The 17,152-nt window shown below is 36.9% G+C and overlaps 2 protein-coding genes across 2 annotated transcripts; one reads left to right on the forward strand and one right to left on the reverse strand.

The window, feature by feature from the left end:
* Positions 1-41: 41 nt before the first annotated feature.
* si:ch211-210c8.6 (uncharacterized) lies at positions 42-5,915 on the reverse strand. Its single transcript, XM_055046468.1, has 5 exons — positions 5,633-5,915; positions 3,911-4,016; positions 3,622-3,728; positions 2,074-2,246; positions 42-999 (listed from the first exon to the last, which is right to left on the reverse strand). Exons 1-5 carry the CDS (start codon positions 5,913-5,915, stop codon positions 721-723), a joined length of 948 nt encoding a protein of 315 aa, XP_054902443.1. The 3' UTR covers positions 42-720.
* Positions 4,040-11,931, forward strand: bin2a (bridging integrator 2a). The gene is made up of 13 exons (XM_055045901.1): positions 4,040-4,239; positions 6,627-6,734; positions 6,820-6,900; positions 7,548-7,602; positions 7,688-7,782; positions 8,671-8,766; positions 8,857-8,964; positions 9,047-9,132; positions 9,213-9,288; positions 9,367-9,449; positions 10,401-10,992; positions 11,081-11,136; positions 11,221-11,931. Exons 2-12 carry the CDS (start codon positions 6,651-6,653, stop codon positions 11,132-11,134), a joined length of 1,410 nt encoding a protein of 469 aa, XP_054901876.1. The 5' UTR covers positions 4,040-4,239; positions 6,627-6,650; the 3' UTR covers positions 11,135-11,136; positions 11,221-11,931.
* The last annotated feature ends 5,221 nt before the right edge of the window (positions 11,932-17,152 follow it).

The following is a 17,152-nucleotide window of genomic DNA, read 5'->3' on the forward strand; positions in this document are numbered from 1 at the left end:
AATTCCTTAAAGGACTTTTGGAAAACAAGGTTGCGATGACAAACTGTTCAACATTTTTATTAAACTGTTTCTTCATACTTGTGGGTCAGAGTTTTGCAAACACATGTTTTGGTTAATTTCTGGCTGACCTTTGTATTTTTTTTCATACCAGATGAAAATCATGTTGGGAAAACACTGACTTGTTTCCACCCATTTATTTTATATTCCATCTGTTCAGTTCTAAAAGTCTCTTTTTTTAAACTCGTACACAAACAGATCAGTGCAAGTATTTGTTGTACAAATGCAAACCACAAGATTACATTAATTCCTTGTTCTGTTTCATCCGAACACAAAAAAGAAACCTATTCAAAACTGTTTGGTTTTGGATTTTTATTGCTTTATGAAGCCAGATTGTTCAGCTGTTAATTAGTTTGTGGTTTTTCTGATTGCTTCCCCTCTTCAGAGTAATTAGCTCATTAAATATTTCTCAAAACTGGCTTCTGTTTTTTGCCGGTGGGGTTTCTGAAGACACAGACAGGAATGATAACTGCTGTTAATGATGCCTCTTTTGTGTCACATGAATAATACTCCTGATGGCTGGTAAACACTTTTCAGCCATCAAACATTATTCACGACAGAATTCACGACTTTAATCCTCCATCGATGACAGAATATCTTTGAGAGACTTATCTTTTAGAGTACAATTTGCCCTGTTGATGCGTACAGCGAATGTAAACGGTATCAAAACTTCGGCCACGGCCAGAGAAGAGGAGTGTTTTTGACGTAGTCCTGGAAGGCTGCCTCGGATCCCCATTTCTTCATCGCCTGCCGCTCCAGGATGGGGATGCCACTGACGTAGCGCAGTAAAAACCACACGAACAGCGGAGACGCCACACTCAGGTACTGAGGCCCCTGCATGACGGACGAGGCCGAGAGCCAAAGACCCGACCACTGCAGGATCTCCCCAAAGTAGTTGGGGTGTCTGCTGTAGCCCCACAGTCCACTCTGGATGAATTTCCCCTGTGGACACATCAGAAACTCTGTTTTTATTTGTTTTCCTAGATCTAACAAGGCATAAATTTACCCCATTCATCACAGGCAGTTGATTGAGATGAAGACTTTTTATTTTCCTTCAATTGAAAATGTTAAACATGTCCATAATCATTCTTAGCTAGTCTTTTAATCTGGTCCGTTCTGCCTCTTTTGAGCTCCGTTCAGAATGAGCTGCTGTCACTTTAAATCCACACAACCTGCTGCTAGCCACGACCCCGAACTCGACCTTTACACTCGTCCGTGAAAATGGCTGCAATTACTAAACCGTACATCTTTGAAAAGCACCAGTCTGTCTACAACAAAACATTTCTCTTTTCCAGCAGCCATTGTACAGAGAATGCGGCTGTAAAACCAGCTGACTGAACATGCTGGAGTTCTGTCTGGGTTGCTAGGTAACGTAATGAACTCTGCTTGGGTTGCTAGGTAACGGGAACGTTGTGACTTTACGTTCGGGAGGTTTTTGAACTGGCTCATTATCTAGACACCAAAAAATATATATTATTAGGTCATAAAATTATTTAATGATAAAAATTAATATTATTGCCTGAAATTGTTGGTTGTTTTTAGAAGCAGTCGAAATCCAAATGGAAGTATTTAAAAATTTTTGCATGATATGTTCCCTTTAAATACGACACAAAGTATTTGTCTTTTTATAATCAAGCTTTTATGATGAGAAATATCAAGAATTTTACTGAAAAGCTGACTTTTCTGCAGCCAGATCAAGTTTAATGTGTTAAACTTGGCTAAATATTAGCAAGTGTTTTGGGATAAAATGACCCAAATTGTGTTTTTATAATTAAAAACAAATTGGTTCAATTGAGCCTAAAAGACTTTGAAAAACAGTAAACATGAAAAATCCTTTTCACGTTTTGTATCTACAATGAATAACATCCCTACACTACAAAACTAAAAAAAGTTGGACACTTATCTACTAGATTTTATTTTATTTTTTCTTTATTTTCTTGGCAGTATTTTGACTCAATAATTTTGGCTCGTGTAACAAAAACTTAGGACACCAGAATAACATGCCTGCTTACTTACAGCATTATCTGGGTCGCGCTTGAAAAGCCACTTCTGCTGATCCGCAACGGCTTCGGCAGCGAAGCCAATACCCCAAACGGTCCAACCGATGAAGTCCCTGGGCCCCAGAGGCACGTTTCGCCTCTCGGTGTTCAGCATGAGGGTGGGAAGGAGGGTCATAAATACCCACACAGCTTGGAGGAATGGAAACAGATGAATCAGTTTCATTCAGCCTTGCTTTAATCCTTCCATGAAAACAGAAATGCATCTAAAACGGAGTAAATACCGGCCCCTGTCTTGAATAAATGCATATAGGGAGCAAGAAAGTAGACATTGATTAATACGGGGAGGCTGATCTGCTTCAGGAAGGGAGGAGGTGAAGAGCACTTTTCAGATTTTGTCACAGTAAAACCACAAACTTCAATAAATTTCACTGGGATTTTCCGACGTAGATCAATGTAGGAAGTTGTGAAGTGGGAGAAAAAAAATGGTTTTATGAGTTTTTCTCTAATAATCTGAAAACTTGCATTCAGAACCACATTTTACTGCACAGACCTGTGGCTCTTATATCCAGGGCCGGCACAAGTATTTTTAGGACCTTGGGCAGATTTTCATGGCCTCCCCTCCCGCCCATACCAGTAAGTCAAAAAAAAAAAAAAAAACATTGGCCAGTGTTGGCGTTATAAGCCAGAACTCGTCCCATAAAGCTCAGGCAACCAAAACTGTTTCTGTGGCTCTGATTAGAAACTCAACACACACAAAATCAAAGCGCTACTAAAGCAGCAGAGATGCACAGTGCAACGGATTTAGCTCGTCATGCAGCGCCGGTCCAAGGTTGAGGAAGAATTTGACTTGGGGGCCCCTTTTGCTGCTAAGAACATCAGCAACACCAACAGCATTTCATCAAATATTTAGTCAATTCTGTGAGAAAGGCGTAATTTTATTAGCCAACCTGCAAAGCAATCAGTGATAATTGTTGTTTACTGAGATACATTCGTGAACAAACAGAGCTCAAAGTCAAAGACAAACTCAGCATCAGACTAAACAAAACCACAGTGACGATCTAACTTTGAAGATTGATCTTTGAACTTTTACAAAGTAAACTTGGCAGCTCCTTAAAATCTTAAATTTAAATGTTAAACAATTCTAAATCTTTCAATTTATGTATGACGAAACAAATCAAGTTTAGCAGCATTGATCATCCCCATAAACCAATGCTACATTTATGTATCTGTGGTTTGTGTTCAATTATTAGCATTCCTGAAGCTGTGGGAGGCATTTCTGGAGCTACCAACTTAATTTGGATTAAACAGAAGTGCAAATGATTGATATTAATTTTAAGTATATGCTCCTGATTTGTTGTTCTTAGGACTCCATAGTTGTAACAATGTCTACCCATAACACAAACATGGCGAGTTTTCTACTGTAAACCCTGATATCTACATGTTCCATGTCACAAATAAGCACTACTTTATCTTGAGCATGGCATAAGAACTTTGTAAAAACGGTTTTTGGTTTTAATGTGACAGAAAGTGGCAGTATAACTACTGTAGCTTCCTCTGCAGGTACCTTGAACACTCCAGTAAACAAAGAAAGTCCCAGGGCTGTCTCTGACGTTGTTGAACCTGCGGTCATGACCGTCCTTCAAGATTCGCAGGAAAAGGAATGTGCCCAGCCTGCAGTGAGAACACGGTTAGCATCCGTTTCCATTAACGAAGGCATCATTCATTAACTCCTGACTTTAAAGTTAGACGTTCATTAGTTCCTCATCTGACCTCTCCAAGAACCCGTCCACGCTTCATGTTAACACTGAACTGCTTTGGTTTGCGGCGTTTTGGGTCGGTGCTGACTTTCTTACCTGAGCCCCCATGCTGTCACCAACCCGGTCTGCACCTTCTGCCGCGTGTGACTCGCTCCTCCCCAGATCCGACTCAGGTGTGCCAGTAGTATAAATGTGCCAGAGCCTTCAAAACGACAGACAGACAGAGCTGAATTTCAGAAATTATGGTGTGGAGCTCCACTTGCTGCAGGACAAGGCGTGTCTAATAAATCTTTTACCCAGGGCGCTGTGGACAATTGGGTCCAAAGTTCAAAGTGGAGCAGAGAGCAAGAAAAGGACAAGTGAAAAGAAGCGTCAAGGTGATTCTCCAGTGGGAAAACTTATATTCTTTTCACACCTATCAACAGGTAAACTGCAGCTTTTGGAAAAGTTGAAGAATCTAAGTTGAAAATTTTAAGATCATCTAAATTACTTTGAAAATCTGTGACTTCCTGATTGGACTTTTCCTGAACTATTTCCTTGTGAGTTTGGGCAGAAGTCCATTTTCTCATCAAATCATTGTTTTTGTTCTCAAACATCTAGTAATTTTGTTCAATGAACGAATGATTTGCAAGGTGCGTAATGTTGGATTTGTTCACATTTGTAATCGAATAAAAGAATCAGTTAAAGTAAGCGGGAAAAAAATTAATTACAGCAACTTAAAAATCACACTCCAGTTAATATTGCTTAGCAGTTTTAACTGGGTCTAAACTGCTGCAAAAGTGCTATTGGTTGCTTTCGCGATATGCAGAATATTTGTTTTCTGAGGAATAGTGATACTCAGACACATTTTACTTGGGCAGTGAGCCCAAGTGAGGCCTGTTAAATTTGAAAATGGCACCATAAAAGTTCAGGACATTTAAGAAATGTTGCACATACGTGTCCAAGCTTGGAAGCTGTAACTTTGAGAAAACTGTGTTTCCTAACTCTGCCAGAAATCTACAAAATTATTCTCAATCAATAACCTTGTGACCCATTTTCTTTCTGATTTCGGCACGTCAAATATCCTTTATACCACTCTTCGTGATCAAATGGACAATTTTTTATTAGTGTTGGAAAAAAATCTAAGCTTTTTTACAAGTGCTGACCAGTTTTTACATTTTTCTGCTGGTATTTTGATGATTTACATTTTGGTGATGACCTCTGAAGGCCTCTTTGCCATGACCCTAATCTACTAACATTAAGATGTTAGTAGCTACAAAAAACAACAACTTTAAGCTTAAATCTGCTTAGTGTATGAAAAATTAGGGCTTTCTCTTTTCAGAAAATGTTAAAATATAATATTCTATCAAGGTATAATTGAAAATATTGATTCAGTAGAGTCCTGTGTCATATAGATAATATTATGTTATTTTTACATTGTGCATATTAATATTTAGTTGCCTATTATTCTGTTTATGTCATCGTGTGACATGTTCATTTTAAAATGTAAATGTACTAAATAAACAAATGACATTAAAATATTAATATATGGGTTTGTTCGTGCCCAGCAGCGCCCCTGGTCCCATGATCGCTTTGTGCGCCCCTGCTGCTGCAGGCGCTGATTGGTTCTGCTAAAGCTAAGGGAGGAGTTTTACCTCTAGACTCGTTTCACAACAAATCCACTTTAGATAACACCAAAACACAGCTTTTGTAATCATTAAAATGACTGCGCATGAAGCACCTTTCATGTAAAAATAAATCACGTCAGACTGAGCTCTTCGTTTTCCAGTCTGAATTCAACTTGCTGAAATGAAAACAGACGCCCTACTTTTGCTTTACCTGCCAAGTCGTAAAACTTCTCGGTTCTGAAAGCTGCAGCCAGAGCCCAGCCGGCCCACTGGACCCCCAGGTCGGTGAGGGCGCATTTGACCAGAGTGCTTCCCATGATCACGTCCTGCAGCGCGGCGAGCAGCGCGGCCATCTGAGCGCCTGTCATGAAGCCACGCCTCCAGAAACCAGACAAATACTGAACAGTTTGGGTGAAGTTCACCACCGAGATTCCACAGGAAGCGGGTCCGCAAGGAACTCTGGGTAGTGTAGTTAAAAGAGCGTCTGCTCTCATGACTGTAGGCAAGCGACTATCGGTACAGTGGATGCATCTGAACAGGAATAAATATTCGGCAAAACTTTTCTGAAGAAAAAAAAGGGGAAATTTATGATTTTGAAAGGTTGAAGATAATTTTTTTTTCTTTGATTAATCCAAGAAAATTTATAAATATATATTTTTAAAAAAATCTGAGTTTTTGCCAGAAATTTACGCCTCTTTTTAATAAATAAATAGATAAATAAAAAAAATTCTAAAATTGTAACTTTTTTACTACTTTAGAAAATTTCTCAAAATTTCAGATTTTTTTCTTGTAAATTCCCAACTATACAATTTTTCAAACATTTTTTAAGATTAATCTCAAAATTTCAGATTATTCAGATTATTTTTTAGTACATTTTCGACTTTCAACACTCAGACATGTCCTTGTTTTTATCTAGAATTTTTTTTAGATTATTCTTTTTGCCTAAAATTTACTCGTCCTTGATTTTCATCTCTTGTAACCGGATTAAACTGTTATTATCGATAACTATTAACTGTTATTTGTAACATTTATTTACAGTGGAAATAAATAACTACTTAGAGAAATCTTAACATAAGTTTAATCTTTTATTTCAGTAGGATAGTAAAAAATCTAGTTCTCTAACAAATTCCAAAAATGTACATCTGTGTCTCATTGTACTTAAAATATGTATCTCATAAAGTATTTTTTGTGTGTTTTTCTCTCAGGAATAAACACGGGCAAGTTCAAACATGGCAGACAGCACAAGTCCAAAAGGCAACTCAGGCGATTTTGCTAAAAAAGTGCAAAGACAGCTGAGCAGAGGCAAAGAAAAGGTGCAAACTTTAGGATTTCTTGTTTCTCAAAAACCAAAAGAAGGAAAGAAAGGAGAGATTTGGATGATTCTTTATTTTACTGCAGGTGATGCAAAGGCTTGGAAAGTCAATGGAGACGAGAGATGATCAGTTTGAATGCTCCCTCCAGATGTTCATTGACCAGCAGGTAACAAAACCTTAAGCTCGATTATTCTCAATAATCACAAGTACGCTCTAAATCTGTTGCAAAAGTATTTGTGTCCCTTAATCTACATTAGCTTTACTTCACAACAATCAATTTTAATATTTTCTTTGTGTTCTATGTGGTGAAGCAGCAAGGAGTAGCTCATGCTCGTTAAATTGAAGGAATGATACAAGATTTTGGAAGTTTTTTATAAACTAATTATTGAAAATTCAGCCCCCCCTGTACCATGACATCCCTAAATAAAAGCTCAGAAAAACATAGTGCCATCAAAAGTCACTGGATAACCTACATCTAGAGCTATAACTGGAACGGTCCAGTCAAAGTCTGGACCTAAATCCAATTGAGAACAAATGGAAAATTGGCAAAGAGTGATTTCACAAAATATTGAGTATTTCTGACAATTTTCAGGTTTTTCTCTAAATGAATTTAAACAATTAAAAAAAAAAAGATCCAAAGCAACTGTACATCATTTTTCTTGGTTCTTTATTTTGGTTTTTGCCCTAAAATCCTATCAAAATACATAACATTTTTCACTTCTGTCCTGAAAACAATCTGTAAAAATCCAAGGAGTTTGATTACTTTTGCAAGGCAACACATTAAATCATTGCAAACTCCTTTTCTATTTCCAGACAGACGGGAACCGGATATACAAGGACTTACGGAACTACATTGATGCAATAAGAGGTATGAAGTGGTTGTTTGCACATGCAGCAGAGATGTAGATTTGTGCCATCTGCTGGTCTCAAATAAGTCATTGTACTTTTTGCAGACATGCGTGAAGCATCAAGACGCCTCTCTCAGTCTCTGTTTGATGTTTATGAAAGCGACTGGGCTGGAGAGGAAGACCTGGGAGCCATTGTTGAGGTTAGTGACAGAGAGAAAACAGCAACATGGATACAACAGTATACAAAATATACTTTATTGATCCCTAATTGCTTATTAATTAAAAAGTGACTCCATCCACGGTGTTAAAATCTAATTATTAAGGAGAGGTAGAAAAATCAGGGTTAGAAGTCGTACTTCTCTCTGTGTTAAAGGTGCAAAATGTAACTTTTATAAAAAATATATTTTACATATTTGTTGAAACTGTCTTTTTGCCATGAGACAAATAATCTGCAACCAATTCAAGCTTCTCTGCTTTCTCCCAGTGATAACTAGAAACAACCAATCAGAGCCTGGAGTGGTTTCACAAAGTATTGAGTATTTCTGAAGATAAATTCCCAGCACAATTTTCAGATTTTTCTTTAAATAAATGCTAAAAAATATTCCACAACTATGCTTCATTTTTCTTCCAATTCACAATTATGAGTCCTTTGTGATGGTTTTTAGCGCTGTCAATCACAATCTTATGTGGTGCTGCTTTTTCTACCTTTGTCTCCCCTCTTGCTGTTACGCTGCAGCTAGCATAGCATGTTGAGAATGCTAGTGCTAGTTAGCATAGCCACCTATGACAGCAGATAAATGCCTTTCCTTTAACTGTAAGTTGTTTTTCTGCCATAAGAACATTTAACAGCGAGTACACGCCATTGATTGACAGTGTTAAGACCCGCCTCCTGGCTCTGATTGGTTGTTTTTGGTCGGGAGCGGTGCATTTCTTCAGATGGCGATAATAGCTCAGGGAAGAAGTGAAGGAGGTTGATCTTTTTACAGATTATCCATCTGATATGGTGTAAGTTTTAACAAATATGTAAAAATATGTATTCCTTATAAAAGTTACACCTTTAGTGAATAATTAATGTAATGTTAATGAAGGGCGAGGACCTCCTGTGGAACGACCACGAGGTGAAGCTGTTGGACCAGGCCGTCCGCACCATGGAGTCCTACGTGGGACAGTTCCCAGATATTCGGGTAATGCAGGGAAACTGAACTGAACATGTGGACAAGACAGAAGCATGAGAACAAATTCACGTTTCTATGAATCTACTTTTAAACTTGTAGGAGAAAATTGCCAAGAGGGGAAGAAAACGGGTGGACTACGACTCGTCCCTTCACACCCTGGAGTCTCTGCAGACCGCCAAGAAGAGGGACGATATCAAGATAAGCAAGGTCTTTGAAAGAGTATTAAAAATCTTAGAAGGTTTTTTCTTGTACCTTCATCTGCTTAAATATCCGTCCTTTCACTCTGCAGGCAAAGGAAGAGATGCTAGTTGCCAAAAACATCTATGATGGCATCAACAATGAGCTGAAAGAGGAGCTGCCTGTCCTATATGACAGGTCTGATGGCTTTCTTTGCAATGTTAGCCTTTTCTCTTTCCTGTCTTTTTAGATTAATTGTGTGTTTTTTCTCCCTGTAGCCGCATCGGATGTTACGTGGCTGTCTTCTCAGCTGTGTCTAATTTACGAGACATCTTCTATAAGGAAATGAGCACGGTACGTCTCGCTTTGAAGTGAAGCACAATTATAAAGTGGAGAGATTTTCTTGTTTTGACCACCCATGTCCTCTTTCAGCTCAATCTTGATCTGCAGAGTGTGATAAAAGAGCTGCAGGCTCAGCATCCTGACAAAACGTTTGCTGTGAGGGGGCTGCAGAGGTACGTTTTGCCCTCTTTACATACAGTTGATTAAAAAAACAAAACATGTATTTAGCGCAGCTGGAGGTTTTTTGAACCGTAATGGATCAGAAAAATATGATTTTTTTTCTTGGAACTTTCTTTAAGACACAATTTTTGCTTTGCAAAAGTTTTAATATCGAATGAATTTCTCATATTTTGACATTGTATCAAAAAAGTACAAGTTCAAGTGGCAGATTATTTTCACTTAACATGGGCAAATAGTCTTGTTATAAGTAAATTTATCTGCCAATAGAACTTGTACTTTTTCATCACTATTAAGGAATTATTTACTTAAAACAAGCTTCTACATCTTGCTGAAAAGATACTTGTAAATTAGTTTTGTCGTATTTCAAGTGTACTAAGATATTTACAGTAGAAATTAGACCAAAAATATTTGGTAAGATTTAATGTTTTAAATCTGCTGGAAAAGACAAATGTTTTGTTATTGACTTAGCATTTAGAAACCACTTTCTGGTGTGCAGGAGGCTCCACTTCTGCTTTTCAAAGATTTACAGTTGTACAATTATGCATCTCTTTAAACACTAATTTGGCCAGCAGCTTATTTGGATTTAAAGTGACAAGATGCCCCAAAATAGCTAAATCTGAACAATCAGAACAGACTAAAATCTCATTATATAAGAATAATTTGCAAAAATAAATAAAATGAAATTATGAACACATTTTGTCTAGCCCATAACTACCCTAAAATATTGAAGGAAGAACAATAGGTCCCCTATAACTCAGAGGAGGATGAGCACAATTACAGTTTTCAGATTTTTATTTTTTATGATTGTTTAAATTGATGCATTAATTTATTTTTCCTGGTCGTTCCCATACATTTGTGGCTTTAACCTAATAAAATTGGCTGTGAAACCTTTGCAAAGTACTGCAGATATAAAAAAGTTGCCACATTCCTGTTAATTATTTCAGGTACGGCTCCCTGAAGAGACGGACTCTGCTGTCCCCCAAGGCCTGGAAGGCCAGTTTTTCTGAATTTCACCGGACCTACAATCCCAGAATGAGCCTGCGGTCCAGTCTCAGGTCTCCGGATAAACCCCGCCACAGCACTCTGTCCAGAGAGAGCAGCACACTCGGTTTCTCCTCTCGGTCGTCCACCCTGAGCAGAAGCCTGACAGAATCCAGAGAGCTGGACACGACTTCCTGCCACTCCGAGAACCAAAGCTCTGTGGCGCAGGAGGAAGCTGGAGCGGGAACATCTGGGAAAGAGAAGTCCGGAGCAGCCAGTGGTCAGGGCGAAGAGGGGAAAAGCTCCAAAGAGGTAGAAGATAAAAACGATGGAGAAAAAGCTCCACCAAGTGAGAGTAGCTCTGAACTGAACAACTCCTGCGAGTCGGAGAGCTTGGAGCTGCAGCTGTCCGCAGCCCGCAGCGAAACACTGCACATCGAAGAAGAAGAAGAAAATGCCTCTGCAACCCTTGACTCCCAGAAAGCAAGCAGTCTAAAGAATGGCGACGTCAGCGGGTTGAACTCTGACCCCAGTGACCTGCGCATTCCTCACAAGGTTGGTCTCCAAATTATCTTGGAGCTGAGGCATGCTGGTTCTATTTCTGGTTTGTTTTTATGCATGTTATAACTCTTGTTGTCTTTAGGATGGTGCTGGAGAAAAACAAGCGTCCCACGACTCAAAAACCACAACGGTTTAAAGGTTTTATACTCCATAAATTCACATTGCACTTTGCCTGCAGTTTACTTTTAGTATTTGACTTTTTTTTTCCTTCTGCCTGAACAGAAGACTGAATACGACAGCTGGTGAAGAGGCAAAAATAAAAAAGGATGAAGACAGCCGGGCAGACGAGTCCAACTGTTGTTTAATGACTGATGTTTCCTTGCTGTTAGTTTTCTCATTTATCTTTCAATCAAATCAAGTTTGCCCCAGGAAAAGCTTCTCGATTGAATAAAAACAAACCAAACAGAAACTGTTCTTTAATAATCAGTTTATTAGTATGAATGCACAGGGTGGCACATTGTGCTTAGCTTCTGTTGTTAGAAGAAAGTGAACTGAACTGGTCATTTTTATGTTTTTACTGACTGTAAGGCCAAAACCAAACGAGTTGAGTCAAGATTGTCAGGGATTAATAACATCTTACACATTTTATCATTTGTAGAAACATTTTTAACATTTATTGCAAAAAAATCTAATAAGTTAGAGTTTTCATTGCAGCTGTATGTTTTGGGTTTGGTTTAATAAGAGTTGAAATAGCTTTTTAAATTTGTATAATTCATGCAAAGTATTTTGTAAATGTGTACGCCTGGACCTTTTTCCCATTTTGGCCGCATTACAACCACTAATTTTTATGTTCTTATTGCAGCTTTGCTTTGATAGATCAACACAAATCTGGACATAATTGAGTAGTTTATGATGAGAATCAATACATGGTTTAATTTTTTTTTCAACAGCTATGCATGAACAAGAAATAAAGCTGAAATTGCTCAAACTTAATCTTGTCATAGATTCTCTATTCAAGTGGAGTTTGACAGAATGAGTCTGAAAGATGAAAATGCTTCAAAGTGGAAAGCATATCAGGCTAAACAATGCAATATGATTCTGAAAATGCAATTCTGGTTTCTTTTAAGATTTGAAATAATAATTAGACATATTTTAATAGAAAAACACAACAAAACACACACACAAAGAAAACACACTACTTCCCTGTATGGCATAATGGAAACATAAAAAATAAATCAGATGATGTCGAATTAAGTCTGGATTGTCCTTGGGTACAATTTCACCATGAACTGAAGAAGTCATGATCACTTATTCATAGAAATATACCATAGAAATGCCCAGATAGATTACTGAATGTCCCTAAAACTCATACATTTAAAGATGAATATAAATTATAAAAGTGCAGTGTGTAAATAAAAAATGACCCAAATTCAAACAAGAAAACCAAATTAACAAGTCCTATCAAAACCGGCCAAAATGCAATGCATTTTGGTTCTTTGGTACCAAGTGCATTGGTACTTTTTGCACTTGGTGCAACCCAAACTTTTGACTCCCAAAGTTTGGGTTAGGATTCTATTTTGATCACAAACATCAATATGGAGTCTTGGGATTCTCAAAAGAGTACTTGAATAAAAGTACTCTTTTGAATAAAGTACTCTTTTGAATAAAAGAGTACTTTTACTTAAAAGTACTCTTAGAGGTACACAAATAAAAGATTACTAGGTGTTTTAATTGTATCTCAACGGTTTCATTCATTCATTCATTCATTCATTCATTCATTCATTCATTCATTCAAATAGGCCACAACTTGACCGTTGGCTCGAGCAGCGCCACTTCCGGGTTCACTTCTTGGGCCGCACTTTTAACCAACAGAGTCGCGCATCTGTTTCATAGAGGATCTCTGAGGCAGAAGAAGGGGAAAGGGAGGGGCGGAAACGGCGAGCGTCTCCCTCCCGACTCGCCAGAAACTGTCTCTCCTCTTACTGTGTTTCACCCACGCAGTTAAGTTTCACGAAGTGGAGTCAGTCGGAGTTAAAACCTCAGACCCCGACAAAACAGCAGAGACTGTTTGCTGTTAGTTTTTCCCGCCGTGAAAGAAGAAAGTTGGGTTGTTTATTCCGTTGTTGAGGTTTGGAGTCGCTGTTGTTCCTCAGGTAAGCCCAAACAGCAGCTGCGGTGAAACAATGATTGATTCACTGATGGCCGGAAACGGGCTGCTTTTATTAAATTATGGAACTTAGTCCACTTTCTGGTCAAACAAGTTGGTGTGAAAGAGTTTTTGTTTGTTTGTTTATTTATTTTTTAAATTTTTTTTAAAGGTCATTCGTTTAACAAAGAAGTTCAGCTGGTTGCAAAGCAGGAAATGTTTGTTTGAGCAAACGCAAAAATTCAACTAAATTGTTAGTGAACCTGTCGATGTTTGTTTAATTTGTGCCTTTCTTTCAGGTAGTCAAACTCACCCAGCATTCACAATGAATAGTAAGTTCACATTTTGTTTACATTATGCATATATTAAGTCATTTTATGATTTATGAGTATTAAGTCTATGTATGTTGTTCAAGGCATAAGCAAACTATTGACTCCCAAAGTTTGGTTTGGGACTCCATTTTGATCACAAACATCAATATGGAGTCTTGAGATCCTCTTGAAAAAATAACCTAAACGGCAAGGAGAGTGCATGTGTTTTATATTATATATATATATATATATATATATATATATAATTTAGTAAAAATTAAAAAATTAGGGCTGTGCGGATATAACATTTTGGGTCAATATTTAATATTATTAGTATTAAAACTGACATTTGTAATATTTCTCAACTGTTTTGACACATTTCAGGAAACAAAGGACAATAATATTAATATTATCAGTTTGTCAGTCTGTGAGGGATATGTTAAGAAATAAAGAATTATTCTGCCTGATATATTGTGCATTATTAGTGAAAATCCAACCAAAGGTTTTATGTTTTTATTTTTTGGGTTAAAAGGCAAAAACTTTGTGAACCACAGGATTATAAATTGGAGATGCACAGTTTCTGTCTACAGATGCCAATTATATATACTCATGAATGCATATTTTCATTATGCATGCAATGTTTTCACCAGAGCATTTAAAGAACATGCATTGGGGGAAAATTAACACAGGCTTTTAAAAGCTAAAGTGAAAGTAATTCCAATCTGTCTATTTACACTGAAGACTGAAAATCACTGAACTTTTAAAACAATGTCATGAAATATTCAACAAGAAAATTAATGATCAACCCCTTTAAGTGGTTGCAATAGTTGACTTATTATATAGCAGAATACATCTTCTGCAGTGGGAAATTGCCTAGAACATTTTATTTTAGCCCAAAGGTCTCGTTTTCAACTGTGAAATATGTTTTCTTAGATAATTCTATGTTTTCGTTGGAAATTCTTGTAACTCCAACCACCAATAGGAAATAAAAAGCTGTTTGGTTCAGGGTGTGGTGCAGCCTGTTGGCAAACAACCAAGCACAAATTTGCAGATGGAAGCTGCCAGAAATTCAAATAAGCTGTTTTAGCAGCTTTTGGTCAGAGTTTAGACTTCAGGAGGGATTTTTGTTGATTTTTTCAGGTGTGAAATTCAGAAAGCTGCATATTAGTTCCTCAAGGTCACATTAGAAAATCATATATAATGACAAATAAGAGCTAAAGGCACTAATCTTCAAATATCTTTAAACGAACAATAGGTTACAGTCCCAATCCAAAATAATCAGATTACTTTGTCACAACATGATGTGTTGTTACATAAGTAGCTCTTGTTCATTGAGATTCTGTTTTCTGACATTTTTAACGATCTCCCTTATCTTCCAGGTACAGTTTTGAACTCAGCAAATGCGTCTACACAGCAAGCTGTGACGAGCTGTGAGTATTCAGCGTTTAACAGATAAAGTTACCAAAGTGCTGCTTTTTCTTTTCAGAGCTGCGACTCGGCAAAAATAAACTCTACTATCACAACCTCAGAGTTTGTTCTGTTTCATAAACATATTTGTTTTTTCTGCAGATTCAACTTTGTGGCCGACAACTGTTTCTAAACAAGAAAAGGACGATGTTTTTTATGGTAAAACCTTCATTCCTTGTTTTTCATTGTTTGTGCGATTATCCACATGGACTCACTATAATACACAGTAAAAGAAGAGTGAGCTACTTTTCATTTACCAGACATTAATAAAAAGAGCTGAATATGTCAAGTGTTTATTTCTGTTAGTTCAGTTTATTAGGAAGAAGCTGCTCAATGGAATATTGTAACACTGCAATGCAAACTTAATGAAAAGAAATTTGACTGTATATGCATTTAATCAGGTGCTTGAAGTCCTTGAAAATTTTAATCACTAGTTTTCAAGGTTTCAAAAGTGCTTGTAAACAGTTAACCACTGTATAAAGTGGTTAATATTCTGGCTGCGCAGTTTGTAAACAAACATTTAGGAGAAAAGACTCGTTACAGAACTGAATCATATTTAAACATTTAATTTGAGCTCAACAAACAGATTTGTTAAATGTAATCAATATTTATTATTCCTAATGACTCAATAAGTTATTAATCTGTGTAAATGTTACATTTGTTGCCCATTTACAGTGCATTCCATGTGAATCGCAGTTTATTCTCGATTGCAGCTATACCTATTTTTGCATACTTTTTCCTTCCACTAAACTTTCCATTTAGTTTGAACACTGTGAATAGACAACTTATTGACCTTTTTGTGGCTTAACTACTTAGTTGAGGGGAAGTTTGTTGGATAACTGTAATGTTGACATTTTTTCTTATTGTGCAGTTTGTAATATGGCTAAGACAGAATGATTAATGGTGATGAATTAATTATTAAATAATCAACTCATTTAGTAATTGATTATTTTACTACAGTACACAGACTCAATGAAAAAAAAAGTGAAAGAACATACTCAGAGTAATTAAGCCAAAACAAATCTTAAATGTGTTTAGTTTAAACACATTTAACTTAAACTTAAACCAAAACTTAATCATGTTTAAGTTTCGGCTTAAGTAAGAGAAAGAAAAAGAGAGAGATTTTGCTTAACATTAAAAAAAAAAAACTTTCTGTAAATATGTTCACTGTGTTTTGAAAAGAAAATGTATTTAGCACAGATGATCAAGCTTATACTAAAATCATATTGCATTTTAGGCAATAAAATTTGTATTTTCTTTTAAAAAGGAATTTAGATTTTTGTCTTTCTGATCTTGTAAAATAAAACAAAAAGGCTTAAGTGGTTAAATGGAAAAATCTGCAGAATGTGACAATTTTTAAAAAATCTTAATCATCTGAATAACTCAAATTGTTAGGCTGTAACCATCAGAACATTTTTCAACTGTTTTTCGCAATAATTAAAATCAACATAAATAAACACTCCTTAAATGTATGAAGATGTGTAATGGGTCTGAGTTTCACTCCTTTAATTGAATTATTGCTACACTGAGATGTAAAAATCTTTAAAACACAATATCTTTCCACAGCGGTAACAACAGCAATCCCTCCAAGAGACCAAAACACAATTATTGGAGGTATCAGTTTTTACTCAAGTTACTCTTCTTGTCACTTTTAGGACACAGTTGGATTCTAAAGTCATTCTTTATTTTATTTTCCTTTCAGTGGTCGTGTTTGCCATGGTGGTGACGTTGATTGTTATTGCTTTCATACTGTACCGGTACATGTGCAGCAACAAAGGCGACTACAAGACGACAGGGGAGCCGGCTCCAGGAGATTATTTTTATGACGAGCCCAACAAACCCGGTGCAAGTGAAAAGAAGGAATACTTCATATGAACCTGGGAGAAGATGGTGGTTAACAGAAAAATAAAGATCCATGTGTAATTTAAAAAAAAAGAAGAAGAAAAAAAGAAATGGGGTGGATTTGCTACTGGAAGAAAGAGGGGAGGGGATATTTTTAAGAAATTGTCCCAGGAGTGAAACCAAAGACAGGATCAGGACTGTAGCCATGAATGTTGATGAATGTGAAGCAGCTGAAAGACAACGGGCGTCTATCGACATCCACAGCTTGGTATGAAACAGGTGGAAGGATTTAAAACATGTCTACAGCCAGCGATAGGATCACAAAACATTCAGCAACCGTCACAAGATTACTCTGACACTATTATTATTATTATTATAATCATGTTTCTCAGTCTCTTGCTTCCCTCAGACTGTATTTTTTTTATCAATCTCAGGCATGCTGTGTTGG

Source organism: Poeciliopsis prolifica, unplaced genomic scaffold (assembly GCF_027474105.1).
Source record: "Poeciliopsis prolifica strain line A6 unplaced genomic scaffold, Auburn_PproV2 SCAFFOLD023, whole genome shotgun sequence".
NCBI classification, from domain to species: domain Eukaryota; kingdom Metazoa; phylum Chordata; class Actinopteri; order Cyprinodontiformes; family Poeciliidae; genus Poeciliopsis; species Poeciliopsis prolifica.